The 17,436-nt window shown below is 41.3% G+C and overlaps 1 protein-coding gene across 2 annotated transcripts in view; it reads right to left on the reverse strand.

Moving 5' to 3' along the window:
• LOC134357938 (sodium/hydrogen exchanger 3-like) overlaps positions 1-17,436 on the reverse strand; it is a 172,984-nt gene that overhangs the window by 26,406 nt on the left and 129,142 nt on the right. For both annotated transcript variants that reach the window (XM_063069730.1, XM_063069729.1), the window contains exons 4-7: positions 8,984-9,062; positions 7,310-7,487; positions 4,848-5,068; positions 1,797-1,999 (exon numbers count right to left, since the gene is read on the reverse strand). In XM_063069730.1, coding sequence (XP_062925800.1) covers positions 1,797-1,999; positions 4,848-5,068; positions 7,310-7,487; positions 8,984-9,062 — 681 coding nt within the window. The remainder of the gene's footprint in view (positions 1-1,796; positions 2,000-4,847; positions 5,069-7,309; positions 7,488-8,983; positions 9,063-17,436) is intronic.

Genomic DNA, 17,436 nt, shown 5'->3' on the forward strand with positions numbered 1-17,436 from the left:
TAGTGCTCCCAATGTGGCCCCCTCTAAACTGGCGAGACCCGCCATAGACTGGGGGACCATTTTGTCAAGCACCTTCTCTCCATCAGCAACAAGCAGGATTTCCGGGTGGCCGACCATATTAATTCCATGTCGGTTTATGGCCACCTCTACAGCCACAATCAGTCCACACTCAGGTTGGAGGAGCAACATCTTGTATTCTCATTGAGTAGCCCCCAACCTGATGGCATGAACATTGATTTCACACACACCACTCTCCACCCCCACCCACTCTTCTTTAATTCCCTACTCAGGCTTCCTTCTTACTGTTGCTTTCCTGTCTTCCTTCCCTTTCTCCTGTGGGCCACTCTCCCCTATCAGATCCCTTCTTTTCCTGCCCTTTACCTTTTCCACCTATCACCAAAACACCAACCTATCTAGCTTCATCACCTTCTAGCTTGTACTCATTTTTCTCCTCTCACTTTCTCTTTCTGGCTTCTTCCCCCTTCCTCTCCAGTCTCAATGAAGACTTTCAGTCTGAAACTTCCACTGTTTATTCCTCTCCATAGATGTAGCCTTACCCGCGAAGACCCTCCAGCATTTTGGAAGAATATGGACACTTTACAGGCAGGTGGGATTAGTTTAGTTGGCCATTTGTTTGCAAATTTAATTGATTCAGCACAATATTGTGGGCCATTGTTCCTGCTCTGTGCTGTTCAATGTCTATGTTCTAAATCATTTGTTCTCCAACTTGGTTACTTTGAAAATACCAAATTTCAGTCACTCCATCAATGGCTCTCATGCTTTCAGCTGACCAAGATTTTTGTCTTTTGCCCTAAAATCTGGATGTCAAATTTTCTTTGATTACAAGCACGTGAACCATTTTGAGAAACTTTGGTCATTAAAGGTTGTGTATAAATGCAAATCATCGTTGCCACTTTCTACACAGTCCTCCACATCCAAATGAATTGCAAGGGCTGATCGATTTTTCAGCAATGCTGCAGTTACCACCTTTTCTTAATCCTTGATTCTTTTCGAGCACCCACAAGTATTAAAAGTTTTGTGCGTGCTGGAAAAGAGCCGAGGATAAACAGAAGGTGATAACTGCAACACTGGGGTACATATATACAGACACACAGGCCACTTTATTCGGTACACTAGCTCGTTAATGCAAATAACTAATCAGCCAATCATGTGAAAGCACTTCAACTCATAAAAGCACGCAGACATGGTCAAGGGGTTCAGTTGTTCTTCAGACCACACATCAGAATGAGAAAGAAATGTGATCCTAGTGACTTTGACTGTTGGTGCCAGATGAGGTGGCCTGAGTATTTCAGAAACTGCTGTTCTCCTGGGAATTTTATGCACAACAGTCTCTAGAGTTTACTGAGAATGGTGCAAAAAACAAAAAAAAAAATCCAGTGAGTAGTGTCTTGTTAATGAGAGAGGTCAGAAGAGAATGGCCAGACTGGTTCAAGCTGATAGTAAGGCAACAGTAACTCAAATAAACACACGTTACAACAATGGTCGACAGAAGAGCGTCTCTGAACACACAACACATCGAACCTTGAAATGGATGGGCAACACCAGAAGACCTTGAACATGCACTCTGTGGCCATTTTGTTAGCATACAGGAAGTACCTAATAAAGTGACCCAATACGTGTATTTGCCAGCACAAAGACAAAATATCTCCTTAGATTTTTCACATCTACTTGAAAACATAGACAGGGGCTCAGCTTAAAATTTCATTCAAAACAACCTTACATCATGTTGACTGTGTTACTTCAGAAGTCTTGCACTCAAGAGAGTTGATAGTTACCTGGAGGATGACTGTAAAATACACCACAATGATAGTTGTACTGACAAATAGAGATCTCTCATGAACTTTGCCTATATCCAGTAATGCTACCAGAGCGAAGGCCACAGCTCCACGTAGTCCCCCGTATGACATCACCACCTGATCTATGATCTCCAGCTGCACCACACGGAAATGGTTCAATATCCAGGTCTGAACTACAACACCTAACACAGGTAGAAAACAAGGAAAAATATTTTATTTAATCAACTGGCATTTAAAAATAAAACATCCAAGTTAGCATAATGTATTCACTGTACAAACTTGCTCACCAAGGATCTCTCAATATTTTACAAGATTGTACTTTACAAACGATAAAAGGACTTTGTAATCAGCATTTTGTAATCAATTTTAATGCTTCTTCAATTTCTTCACCAGAAGAATGCTTTCCTGAATAGGGTTCCATCAATCCAGATAGCTTTATGATAGCTTCTTCACATTTTCTTCGTGTCCAATGATGCAGGTAAACTCCACCATAACACATAAGCACATCCCAATTACTGAGCACCTCCATAATTCTCATCTATTCTTTCTTTCTTTTTAAATCTTTTTATTAATTTTTCAAAATTATAAGCTCAATAACAAAGTTGGTACAAAGAGATTGGAAAAATGTTCATCAGCATATATAAAATGAATTTTAGGTAACATAGATATAAAAGACTTCCAAACTCATCATGAGATTAAACATTAAAAAAGAAATAAAAAGAAAAAATATATATAAACAAAAAAAACCCCAAAAGAGAAAAAAAAACACCAAGAAAAAAAACAAAACAGGACTAGACCAACAGCTTGTATCGGACACGTTCAATAATGTCGTTAACTCCGCTCCTCTCATCATATAATTTAAGTTTAGAAAAAAGATTCGGAAAGGTCAGATTACATCATATGAAAACGTTGCATAAAAGGTTTCCAAGTTTCTTCAAATTTAACCGAAGGGTCAAAAATATCACTTCCAATTTTTTCTAAATTTTATCTTAATATGGTTTGAGAAAACCATTGGAATGTAGTTGGAGGATTAGTTTCCTTCCAGTTCAACAAAATAGATCTTCTCGCCATTAAAGTAACAAAAGCTATCATTCGACAGGCTGAAGAAGACAAAGATCTATGTTCTACCATTGGCAATCCAAAGATTGCCGTAATAGGATGGGGTTTTAAATCGAAGCATAGAACTGTTGAAATAATATCAAAAATGTCTTTCCAATATTTTTCCAAAAGAGGACAGGACCAAAACATACGAGTTAAAGAAGCCACTTCAGAGTGACATCTATCACAAGTAGGGTTTATATGGGTATAAAAATGAGCTAGTTTATCTTTGGACATATGAGCTCTGTGTACTACTTTAAATTGTATTAAAGTATGTTTAGCACATATAGAAGAAGTACTAACTAATTGAAAAATTTTTTTCCCATTTCTCTGTAGGTAGGGAAAGTTAAAGTTCCCTTTCCCATTCATTTTTAATTTTATCAGATATATTTGGCTGTAATTTCATAATTATATCATAAATTATTGCTATTAATCCCTTCTCCAAAGGAATAAAACCTAAAATTTTATCAAGAATGCCAGAAGGATTGGAAGTCAGAAAGGTAGGCAACATAATATTTAAAAAATGTCTTATTTTTAAGTATCTAAAAAATGGGATCTAGACAAATCAAAAGACATAAAGCAGTTATCCAAAAAATTCTTATCTATTCACATCTATCAGTGTTTAACACTTCAATCCATCCCAATTCCTACAATATTTAAGTGTTTTTCTTAAGTGATTATCTAACCAGTTATGACCAATGAATATCCCTGATGTTTAAAACAGTGGTTGAGTTCAATATTCTCCAAAGGAGAAGACATCCTTTCTGCAGCCACCCTGTTGAGATTTCCCAATTACTTTATCAAGCTTTCTCTCACTCTTCTATACAGTGGATTCCAGTTAATTGAGACACTGATCTTACCCTGATCTTAACCCTTTCAACACCTTGATGATCTCCACTCACCTCCCTACACAACCAGACAAATCCCCAACTCTATTGTTGGCTCATAATCAGGCTGCTTGGTGTCTGCAGCTGCAACCCCATTCCCTCCAACCTCTCAGTCAAGAAAGAGATGTGCCCACCCACCCCCTCTGACGCCTAACCCTCCCTCACTCCCAGTCCCTCCATCCCCAATCCAGTTGGTGTTACAGAAACCGTACATTACCGCAAATGCTCGGCAGCACTGAAAAGAAATGTTACAGCTATTTAAGACCTTGGGTGTTAGTAACACTTACTGTGGAAGGTCTAAATTCAAAACATATTGGCATGACACATAATAATCACACCACAGACCTTTTATGGCATCTGTCAATTTCTGGGCCATTAACCTGTTAGCTAACTGCAAATGTGGACAAGGGGTCTGGATAGATAGAGAGTCCACCACATCACAAATGTAAGATTATCCTGCCAAAGTATTAACTCTCTTTCCCTATAGAGGTGCTGCCTGACCAAGATGTTTCCCTTGTAACAAAGCCAGTGTTTGATTCACATTCCACTCCACATGCAAAAGCAAAAGTTGAGGTGTTCAAAAATTGAGCAGGGATATTTACATAAAAACTGATTCTTCCCAACTTCAGCAATTGTTGAGTAGTAAGCAGTGGTCAATTAAAACAAGGACATTCAAGTAAAGCAACAGCCTTTGTTGGCAGCACAGCCTGTAAAGATGTTGCCTTAGCTCTTGTGGCCCAGCTTTGATTCTGATCTTGGATACAAGCTGTGTGGAGTTTGCATGTTTCTCAGTTTAAATAATGGGTTTCCTTCCAAGTTTCAAATGCATGGGTTAGTATGTTAACTGATCACTCTAAATTGCACCAATTATAATGCAGGGTAGAAACAGGAGGTGTGGCTAAAGTCAATAAGAAAGTAGAAATAATAATATGGGATTAGTACAAATGGACAGTTTGATGGTCAGCGTGGACTTGATTAGCTTAGGGATCTGTTCCTGCACTCTATATGTTTGTCTGTGCCTGTACCTTGGCTGTCCAGCACTCACCAATGACTCTGTAAACAGAGATGAAGACTAGCGTGAGCAGTATAAAGGCAGTGTTCCATTTCCATATCTCAGGATTCACTGCAGAGATTCCCAGAAACATGAAGATAATGGTCTCTGCACCACTTGCCAGCATTTTCATTGTGTATCTGACGGTGGTGATGGATTGCTCGCAGAGGTTGGCCTTCACGTACTTCTGACAGCAAATGCCACAGAATGTGATTCTGATAGAAAAGAAACATTAGAAGTTAAGGTTAGGAGAACCGAAGCAAAACACTGACAACAACACAGAGAACAAAATGTACAAGGGCGCTTCATTTTCCAATCCCCCCACCCCTTCAACACCGCACACCATCATCACGATCTGGCTGATCTGAACCATCAATCTGCTGCAGCTGAGACTCCAGTGTGCAACCCTGAACCCCCATGAACCAGTAAATGTCCCCAGCTCCCACACTCCTACTAGAAGGATGCTGGTCAGCTAGAGAACGGAACCCAGACCCTTGCACGATGACTCCTACAGCAGTGTAAGGCTGAACAAAACTAGTCATGCTCCATCACGTCATCACATCATGTATGCATTCAAGTTCTCCAGCTCACAGAACATAAACTTCAGCAACATTAATTGAAAGTCTTTTTTTGGGGGGGAACCTCAAAAGGCAATTAATTTGACAGTGCAGAACAGTACAGTATCTATTCATCTTCAGACTTAATTCACCCACAGAAAATCCTTCACAGTTCCTTCACTTTGAAGGGTGGTGTCTAACAGAATAACATCAGTGGAAGGTGTCTGCTTTTCGGTTTGTTCATAATGGAAGTAAAGGCTTTTGTTAAGCATATAAAACAACTCTTACAGGGTTTATTCAAAGAATCCTACAATACCATGGCCCAAAGAGGATAGATTTTATAGAATGTCCTAAAGCGAAAAAGACAAACAGAGTGGCAAAATAATTTTCGAAAAGTTCTAATCTATTGAATCTCAAGCAATTTAATGCTTGCCAGTCAATAGTGGATGTAGCTGTAAAACTGGGGATGTACGATGGGCAATAATTGATTGAACACAAGTGTCTATGCATTTCCAAAATTTTAATAACATGTTCTGAACTGATGACACATGGAGAGGAGTCAGCATGTACACCAGACCACTTTTAATAAGTGATCTCCTGTGACTCATGTAACCATCACTGCATCTAATCAGCAGGTTATTCATTTCCTCAGTCTATGCCACTATATCATGCTAATCTGACTATAAGCAGAATCTCACGTTTTTGCTTACCATCAGTAACCTTTCATCCCCTTCCTCATCAAGAATCCATCTTCCTCTGCCTTAAATATACTCAAATATTTGTTTCCATCTGCCCTTTGAGAAAGTGACTTCCAAAAGACATACAGATTTTGCCTGATCTATTTTAATGGTGACCCCTTATTTTTAAACGTCTAGGACACCAACTTTCCCCACAAACAGAAACATCTTTCCTTTGACCTCTCAAAATTCTTCAAAGGTTTTATCAGTAATCAGATAAAATTCTTCTATAGCAAATCACACAAAATGCTGCAGAACTCAGCAGATTGTGCAGCATCGATGGAAAAGCATAAACAGTCGGCATTTCGGGCCAAGTCCCGTCTTCAGGACTGAAAAGGACAGGGGCAAGAAGCCAGAATTTTAAAAAAATGGGGTGGGGGGGGAGAGAAAGAGGTTAGCTGGAAGGTGTTAGGTGAAACTAGGTGGGTCAGAAAGGTCAAGGGCTGGAGACGGATAGGAGAGGAGAGTGGACCATAGGAGAGAGAAGGAGGAGGGGCCCAGGGGGATGTAATAGCCAGGTGAGAAGAAGTAAAAGGTCAGAGTGGGGAAAAGCACCACAGGTAGTGTTGTGGTCTTACAGCTCCAGCGACAAATCCCAACTGCCAGTGGTTTGTGCCAGCCAAGTTTCCCCAGAGGAAAGGTTAAAGGGACTCGATAAGGGAATGGGATTGTTCTGAGAGCTGGCAAAGACTTGATCACCAAAGTGCCTTTCATACATGCCAAACTGAAAAATTCAAAACTAAGCTAGCTGATCTCAAAGCGGAAACCATATCTGGTATCTTCTGGCTTCAGCCTTCTTAAAGAGACTCCTTGTTTCCCATTCTACTACAGAGTCAGATTTGTAAATCACAGTACTAGGCCTATCAGCCCACCAATTTCATTCTGACTATTACGTCCATCTACAATAATTCCATTTGCCCACATTAAGTCTGCATCTTGTTATGCTTTGCCTTTTCAAGTGCCTGTTTAAATGCCTCTTAAGTGGCGTAATTATATCTGTCTCAACCGCTCCATGCAAGCATGTTTCAGATATCACCCACTACTGGGCCTTCCTAAGCCGTACAACAGTCACAGCTGTAACAGTGGAAGCACCTCCTCTGCATCTGCCAATAACTGGTAGACCCGGGAACCGTATAGCCAGAAATGAACAGCTTTTACTTACGCTAAAATGGCAGAAAGAGATAGCATCTCGGCAGTGAGGTAGGAGAGATATGAAATCACAAAGACGAATCCCGGTTCGATCACTCTTACGTGTTTGGTGAATCTGGTTACCAGGGACAACAAGAATGCAAAGACGACACCGACGGCGGTTCCACCCAAGCTTACAACAAAAAAAGAAACTAAGGGAATAGAGGGAATGGGAAGGGATAAAGAAAACACCATTTAAAACCCCACACTGGCTTCAGTATGGTCAAACTGTGAATAAAAATGCACTAATTAAACATCCAACAGAAGTGGGAGGGGGAGGGGAGGGAACGTCGACTCAGACCATGAGAGGCCTGCGTCAAGCATTTTCATGCCTTACAAGGCGCAGATTGGAAGTCTGTGTGGGGCGCCACTCCTCGCACAGACTAGAGCAATGTGTGATTAGATTAAGTGCCTTGCTCAAGGGCACAAACACACTGCCACAGCTGAGGCTCAAACTAGCCACCTTGAGGTAACTAGACGAATACCTTAACCACTAGGCCATGTGCCCAACACAAACAGAAGTGGAGAGATAGAAAATAGTGACAATAACAACTTGCATTTAGTGTTTTTGATACAGTAAATGTTACAATAGATTTCTCAAGTGTAACATTGAATTAAATTTGAATTGACAACCCAACCTCCAGTAGATAATATGATCTTGCAGGGTAATAATGTAATGGATGACACATGACATATATTGTTCATAATAGAAACTATTCTATATGATTCACATACACTGTCATTGAGTTGTTGTGTTCACTTTAAGAGATAGTATCTAACAATAACGTCAGTGTAAGGCGACTGGTTTTGGGTTGTTCATAATGGAAGTAATGGGTTGCAGCTTTTGCTAAGCACATAAAATGATTCTTGCAGCTTATATTCACAAATTCACAATAGCATGGCCTAAAAGGAATAGATTTTATAGAATGCCGTAAAGGGAAATAGACAATTGAGTGGGATAAGATTGGAAGAGTTCTAATCTATTGGATCTCAGCAGTTGAAAGCTTTCCAGTCAATGGTGGAAGTAGTTTCAAAACTGGACGTGCACAAAGGGCAATAATTGATGGAACACAAATGTTTCTAAAGCTTACAGGACTGGAGGAAAATATAGTGACGGGGTGTAGGGAAGCATGGAGGAATTTTGAAAACAAGGAAATGAACTTTAGGATCAAATTAATCTGTATTAATGAGGACCTCAGCTATGGGAAAACAGGATTTGGACAACAGGCTAATGTTAATGCAGAACAGTAAGTAGCAGTCCAGTCAGGAATATAGTTAAATAGTTTAGATACAGAAGGCACAGAAAGGAATGAAGCCCTGGGAGTGTTAGATGTAATAAGACTTAAAGTCAGTAGGAATACATCATCAGAAGTTAACACTGGGGCTGTACTAAATGCCATGGTTGTCAAGAATCTGAATCAGTTTCAGACCTTTGGCAGAGAGAGGGTTGGAATCAGTGGCTAGAGAAAAGTTGGGACAAAAGGATATAATCACATTTTTTCAGTGCTAAGCTGGAGGAAATTTCATTGCCATCTGTAAGTAAATTCATGTTCCAATCTAGAAAAATACTTATTACTTGGACAAAAACACCTGATGACAGCACACGACCAGAGATATTAATATGTATTGTCCAACCCAGGATGCCTACCTATGCCTTTGAAATAGTCCAGACCTTGAATATTCCCTGGTCCAACTTCAACAAATGATTTAAAAACATTGTACAGTACCTAAAATAAAGCAAAACATAATTGCAATCAATTAAATTTTTAATAAAAGCACTTTATGAAACTTTTGTTCCGATCCGAATGGCCGCTTGGAAGGCCTATCATGAACAGTGGCTGCCTGCCTCTATTTGCCTCGGAGAGCCCCACCATTTCCAGTCTCAGTCTACAGCTAAATAATCCTGCGACAATAAAATATGGTGAAATGGCAAGCTGCTTCTGCTGACCTCCAAAATTAAAGAAATCATTTTTTTCTGGACCAGCCTCATATTCACTCTGTCCAAGAAAGCACCCCACCACCTGCAATTCCTGAAGAGACCAAGGAAATTCGGCATGTATCCGCTGAGCCTCAGCTTATACAGATGCACCGTAGAAGGTATCCTTATTCAGATACATCATAGTTTGATATGGCAACTACTGTGCCCAAAACCACAAGCCTGGTATGGAAACACCAATGCCCTTGAACAGGAAAGCCTACAAAATGTAGTGAATACATCCTATTCCATCGCAGGTACAGCCCTCCCCACCACTGAGTGTATCAATCATCAGGAACCCCCACCATCCAGGCCATGCTCTCTTCTCACTGCTGCCATCAGGAAGCTGGTACAGGAGCCACATGACCCACACTTAAAGGTTCAGGAATAGCTATTACCAGTTATCCATCAGGTTCTTGAACCAGAGGGGATAACTTCACTCACGCCTTCGCTAAACTGTTCCCACAACTGATGGACTTACTTTCGAGGACTCATCTCATTTTCTCTCTATTTATTGCTTATTTACTATTATAGAACATAGAATAGTACAGCACAGTACAGGCCCTTCGGCCCACAATGTTGTGCCAACCCTCAAACCCTGCCTCCCATATAAGCCCCCACCTTAAATTCCTCCATATACCTGTCTAGTAGTCTCTTAAACTTCACTAGTGTATCTGCCTCCACCACTGACTCAGGCAGTGCATTCCACGCACCAACCACTCTGAGTAAAAAATCTTCCTCTAATATCCCCCTTGAACTTCCCACCCCTTACCTTAAAGCCATGTCCTCTTGTATTGAGCAGTGGTGCCCTGGGGAAGAGGTGCTGGCTATCCACTCTATCTATTCCTCTTATTATCTTGTACACCTCTATCATGTCTCCTGTCATCCTCCTTCTCTCCAAAGGGTAAAGCCCTAGCTCCCTTAATCTCTGATCATAATGCATACTCTCTAAACCAGGCAGCATCCTGGTAAATCTCTTCTGTACCCTTTCCAATGCTTCCACATCCTTCCTATAGTGAGGTGACCAGAACTGGACACAGTACTCCAAGTGTGGCCTAACCAGAGTTTTATAGAGCTGCATCATTACATCGCGACTCTTAAACTCTATCCCTCGACTTATGAAAGCTATCACCCCATAAGCTTTCTTAACTACCCTATCCACCTGTGAGGCAACTTTCAGGGATCTGTGGACATGTACCCCCAGATCCCTCTGCTCCTCCAAGAGAATAATTATAATTATTCTCTTTTTTTTATTTGCACTTCTTGTTGTCTTTTGCAATTGATTGATTGTCCACCCTGGTGGATGAACTCTTTCATTGATTCTATTGTGTTTCTGGTATTTATTCCTAGAAGAAAATGAATCTTAGGTTTGGATATGGAGACATACAGTGACATGCAAAAGTTTGGGCACCCCGGTCAAAATTTCTGTTACTGTGAATAGTTAAGTGAGTAGAAGATGAACTGATCTCTGAAAGTCAAAGTTAAAGATGAAACATTCTTTTCAATTTTTTTTTATTAATTTTTTATGCGTTTCTACAATAGAGCTACAGAAAAAAATCAACAAAATGGAGATTTATACAGTGCAAAATAAACAAGTCTTCTCAACATTTTAAGCAAAATTAGTGTATTATTTTTGTTCTGTACAATTTTAGAGTGGGGGAAGAAAAGGAAAGGAGCACTATGCAAAAGTTTAAGCACCCCAAGAGATTTGAGCTCTCAGATAACTTTTACCAAGGTCTCAGACCTTAATTAGCTTGTTAGGGCTATGGCTTGTTCACAGTCATCGTTAGGAAAGGCCAGGTGATGCAAATTTCAAAGCTTTATAAATACCCTGACTCCTCAAACCTTGTCCCAATGATCAGCAGCCATGGGTTCCTCTAAGCAGCTGCCTAGCACTCTGAAGATTAAAATAAACGATGCCCGGAAAGCAGGAGAAGGCTAGTAGGGGAAGGAATAACTTACACCTCCTTTGGTCGGGACGCATCTCCACCCCGCCACTCAAAAGCTATTAAAGTTACTAAAATGAAAAAAATTGTAAAATTTCTAAGACTAAACTACTTAGAAATAATAATAAATACAAATAATTTATAGACATAATTACCTACTACTACTTCTTCTCAGAAGTCTCCATGGTAGAAGATACTGAAAGTTGCTAACGATAATTGACAACTGAAGCACGATAGGGAGTTAGGAACTAGAAGCAATCAGTATCACTAGACAACAGTGATAGAACACTGGTGCTCCTCGTGGATGTGTGCTTAGCTTACTGCTCTACTCTCTCTACACCCATGGCCGTGTGGCTAGGCACAGCTCAAATGCCATCTGTAAATTTGCTGTTGACACAACCATTGTGGGTAGAATCTCAGAGGGTGATGAGAGCGCGTACAGGAGCAAGTTACACCAGCTAGCTGAGTGGTGTATCAGCAAAAACCTTGCACTCAACCTCAGTAAGACCAAAGAGCTGACTGGGGACTTCTGAAAGGGTAAGACAAGGGGACACACATCAGTGTTCACAAAGGGATCAGAAGTGGAAACAGTGAGCAATTTCAAGTTCCTGGGTCTTAATATCTCTGAGGGTGTAACCTGGCCCCCAACATATTGATGCGGTTATAAAGAAGACAAGACAGTGGTAATATTTCATTAGGTGTTTGTGGAGATTTGGTATGTCACCTAAAACACTCAAATTTCTACAGATGTACCCTTGGGAGCACTTTGCCTGGCCGCATCACTGTCGGATACAGGGGGTGGTGTTGGGGAGGGGTGGGGTGGCCAACTGCACAGGATCAAAGAAAGTTACAGACAGTTGTAAAATTAGTCAGCTCCATCATGGGTACCAGCCTTCGTAGTATCCAAGACATCTTCAAGGCGTGGTGCCTCAAAAAGGTGGCATCCATCATTTAAGGACACCCACTACCCAGGATATGCCCTCTTCTCATTGTCAGGAAAGAGGCACAGAAGCCTGAAGGAATATACTCAACAATTCAGGAACAGCTTCTTCCCCTCTGCCATCCGATTTCAGAATGGACATTGAATCCATGAACACTATCTCACTACTTCCTCATTTCTGTTTTTGCACTACTTATTTAATTGTTTGATATACATATGTGACTTAATGTAATTCAGGTTTTTTCCCCGTTTATGTATTGTATCGTACTGCTGCCACAAAACATATGCTGGTGATAGTAAACCTGATTCTGAAAAGCTACCAGTGGTTGAGTTTGATGTGCCTTGTGGACCTGCATCTTATGCTTCCAAAAGAAAATGGCCGCAGACATTGATTGTCATCTGTCCAAATCATCCATATTCTGAAGGGTATGATAAAACTGCATACGTAATGCCACTAATAAAGGAAGGAGATGAAAACCAGGCAACTATTGGCCCATTAGCTCAACACTTACTGGAAAATTGTTGGGAACCATAAATGACATTATCATCTGGCAGTTAAATCATAAAACAAGAAGAAAAATCAAGCAGGGTCAATATGGTTTAATGAAGGGGAAATTCTGTCTCATAAATTTGGCTAGAGTTCTTTGAGAACAAATGGGGAAATAAGGGAATTAATAGAGTGTTTATGGATTTACAGCAGGTAAGGTATCACATATAAACTTCACCAGACCAATAAAAGCACAAAAATAATATTGATGGGATTGGCTAAAGATCACCTTTATTTGTCACCTTTATTTGTCACATGTACATTGAAGCATACAGTGGAATGTGTCATTTGTATTAACGATCAATAGAGTCCGCAGATGTGCAGCGAGAAGCCCACAAGCATTGCCATCAGGTCATTTTTTACTGTCATTTCAACCACAACTGCTGGTACAGTACACAGTAAAAACTAGACATTTTTCAGGACCATGGTGCTACATGAAACAATACAAAAACTACATTAAAATACGTAAAACACAAAAACTACACTAGACTACAGACCTATCTGGGACTGCATAAAGTACACAGAACAGTGCAGGCATTACAATAACTAATGAACAAGACAATAGGCACAGAGGAGGGCAGTAGGTTGGTAGTCCGATGGCTTGGGGGAAAAACTGTTACATAAATAAACAGCTGAACGGCAGCGTCCAGGATCATATCCATTTCTGTACTCACGCCGAGTATTCATTGAAGTCGGATGCAGTCCAATTTAATGTCCATTGGAGAGCAGAATGGACGGGAGAGCCAGCTGGCCGGCTTGCTTTTTTCCTGGCATGGACTCCTGCCCATTGGCCTCGCTTCCGCTTCCTCACACACCGCTTACGACGTCCCCACCTCTGGCCACTGGCATCAGGCGACTCCGAGGACTGTGGGCCCAATTTCCTCAGCAAGCAGACATTGGAGAGCAGAATGGACGGCAGAACCAGCAGGCCAGGGCTTGCTTTTTTCCTAGCACGGATCCCACCTTTCCAGCACCAGCAAAACAGGCCCACAACTTACTAACCTTAATGTACATCTTTAGAATATGGCGCACAGAGGAAACAGTCACGGGGAGATCATACAAACTCCTCACAGACAGGCAGGAATTGAACCCTGATTGCTGGTTCCTTTATTGTGTTACGTGAACCACTATGCTAGTGTGCCACCCACAATAAAGTGTGGGTAAATGGGTCTTCTTGGGTTTAGTTAGACAATTGGTAATTTCTTCTGCTGCCTCCATCAATATAGAGACCTTAACTATTTTCAATATAATATCTCAGATGAAACAGTCAAGTGTCCAGTGAACAAATTGATGATGAAATAAAATATGTTATTGAGGAAGAGAACATCTACAAAGGTATTTGGATTAAATTAGGGACAAGTAGTATGTAGGTAGTTTAGGCAGGGAAAATGTGGTTATGCCTTAGAAAAATACAACAGAAAATTATTTAAATGGAGTCAGACTACAAAATTTCAATGTAGCCTTGACTTGAAAAGTTAATGCTCTTGCTCTTCCCATAGATGTGGCCTGAACTGCTGAGTATGACCAGCATTTTAAATGTATTGATACTTGGAAATCCAGTGCTCCCGGTGTTGAAGTACAAAAAAGACAAGCGGATACAGCAAGTAAATTGTTAGGTAAATTGAAGGGATTGAAGGCAGATAAATCTCCAGGGCCAGATGGTCTGCATCCTAGAGTGCTTAAGGAAGTAGCCCAAGAAATAGTGGATGCATTAGTGATAATTTTTCAAAACTCATTAGATTCTGAACTAGTTCCTGAGGATTGGAGGGTGGCTAATGTAACCCCACCTTTTAAAAAAGGAGGGAGAGAGAAACTGGGGAATTATAGACCGGTTAGCCTAACGTCGGTGGTGGGGAAACTGCTGGAGTCAGTTATCAAAGATGTGATAACAGCACATTTGGAAAGCGGTGAAATCATTGGACAAAGTCAGCATGGATTTGTGAAAGAAAAATCATGTCTGACGAATCTCATAGAATTTTTTGAGCATGTAACTAGTAGAGTGGATGGGGAGAACCAGTGGATGTGGTATATTTGGATTTTCAAAAGGCTTTTGAAAAGGTCCCACACAGGAGATTAGTGTGCAAACTTAAAGCACACGGTATTGGTGGTAAGGTATTGATGTGGATAGAGAATTGGTTGGCAGACAGGAAGCAAAGAGTGGGAATAAACGAGATCTTTTCAGAATGGCAGGCAGTGACTAGTGGGGTACCGCAAGGCTCAGTGTTGGGACCCCAGTTGTTTACAATATATATTAATGACTTGGATGAGGGAATTAAATGCAGCATCTCCAAGTCTGCGGATGACACGAAGCTTGGTAGCAGTGTTAGCTGTGAGGAGGATGCTAAGAGGATGCAGGGTGACTTGGATAGGTTAGGTGAGTGGGCAAATTCATGGCAGATGCAATTTAATGTGGATAAATGTGAGGTTATCCACTTTGGTGGCAAAAACAGGAGAACAGATTATTATCTGAATGGTGGCTGATTAGGAAAAGGGGAGGTGCAACGAGACCTGGGTGTCATTATACACCAGTCATTGAAAGTGGGCATGCAGGTACAGCAGGCGGTGAAAAAGGCGAATGGTATGTTGGCATTTATAGCGAGAGGATTCGAGTACAGGAGCAGGGAGGTACTACTGCAGTTGTACAAGGCCTTGGTGAGACCACACCTAGAGTATTGTGTGCAGTTTTGGTCCCCTAATCTGAGGAAGGACATCCTTGCCATAGAGAGAGTACAAAGAAGGTTCACCAGATTGATTCCTGGGACGGCAGGACTTTCATATGAGGAAAGACTGGATGAACTGGGCTTGTACTCATTGGAATTTAGAAGATTGAGGGGGGATCTGATTGAAACGTATAAAATCCTAAAGGGATTGGACAGGCTAGATGCAGGAAGATTGTTCCCGATGTTGGGGAAGTCCAGAACGAGGGGTCACAGTTTGAGGATAAAGGGGAAGCCTTTTAGGACCGAGATTAGGAAAAACTTCTTCACACAGAGAGTGGTGAATCTGTGGAATTCTCTGCCACAGGAAACAGTTGAGGCCAGTTCATTGGCTATATTTAAGAGGGAGTTAGATATGGCCCTTGTGGCTACGGGGATCAGGGGGTATGGATGGAAGGCTGGGGCGGGGTTCTGAGTTGGATGATCAGCCATGATCATAATAAATGGCGGTGCAGGCTCAAAGGGCCGAATGGCCTACTCCTGCACCTATTTTCTATGTTTCTAGGTTTCCAAACAGGAAGAATAATTGAGTATTGGTCTTTATTTCAAATAGTATGGAATATGAAAGTAGGGAAGCTTTGATACATCTTTAGAAAGCACTTGTGAGATTACACCTGAACTATTTTCTATGGTTTGGGTTTTCATATTTAAGGTAGATGTACTTGCACTGCTGGGGAAATGTCAATTTGGATGCTGAAGGGACAATTGCTATAATGGTAATTATAAAACCAAGGGGAATATTGCAAAGTAAGAGATCATCCATTTTAGATGGAAATGTGAATAAATTTCTTCTGAGGATTGGGGCTTTGGAGGAGGTATCTGCAAATACACATAAAGCACCGATAATCAGCCAAGCTACAATGGGGTCAAGCATGTGGGGACAGAGGGAGACAAAGACAGATTAAGGCAAAGACAGATTTAAACCATGAGCTTAATGAATGGTGGAACAGGATCAAAACCAAATAGCCTACACCACCTTCTCTGATGTGCTTTAGCTCCAAAAAAAAGTCCCAACAAAAACTTGCACAACTCCATATTTATCACTAGGGGGCACCAAACTAAAGCAGTTCCAACAAATGGGTTCAATGTATATTGCAAGCAAGAGCTGACTGCTTTGCAATGTCTCACTGAATAATGTATTCAAATCTCTGGAGCAGGAGTGCTACCATCTAAACTAGGCTGCTGTATCTCTTCACATGCTGATGTGATATCAGCACATGCCCAGGAAACAATCTATAGGATTCATATTTGGCAATGTGTTCCACCACTCAACTTTCCTTCACACTCACAACTGAAGGCATCCGTTCGTCTTGCAAGACCATGGATCTGCGCCTGGAAAGTCTTCATTCTCCAGGGCGCAGGCCTGGGCAAGGTTGTATGGAAGACCAGCAGTTGCCCATGCTGCAAGTCTCCCTTCTCCACGACACCAATGTTGTCCAAGGGAAGGGCATTAGGGCCCATAGAGCTTGGCACCAGTGTCGTCGCAGTGCAATGTGTGATTAAAGTGCCTTGCTCAAGGACACAACACATTGCCTCGGCTGGGGCTCGAACTCATGACCTTCAGGTCGCTAGTCCAATGCCTTAACCACTTGGCCACGTGCCCACAACTAGGACTTAATTTATAGTGTTCATGGTGTAACATAACCACATCTTTTGGGTTTGGTTCCTACATATTGTATATCCTAGCTGAAATCCTCCTGTTTCTTTATGGGAAATGTCAAGGTCTTCATTCAAGACATTGTTGTGGTTCCATTAATGCCTGGACACTCCTCCCTTTTAACTTGTGTGGAATAGCTTGAGCTCCATCTACAGTGGTTTCCTTGATAATGTGACACACCTTGGACATGCCTTCAACCTTGCTTAAGATGGCGTGTGATGGGCTCACAAAGGTGTGACTGCCAAAACAAAGTGGTGGGGAGGTTCACCAGTGCCAGGAACTCGGGAACAGTCAGTGCTCTGGTAATGGCACACACAGT

Source organism: Mobula hypostoma, chromosome 17 (genome assembly GCF_963921235.1).
Source record: "Mobula hypostoma chromosome 17, sMobHyp1.1, whole genome shotgun sequence".
NCBI lineage: Eukaryota > Metazoa > Chordata > Chondrichthyes > Myliobatiformes > Myliobatidae > Mobula > Mobula hypostoma.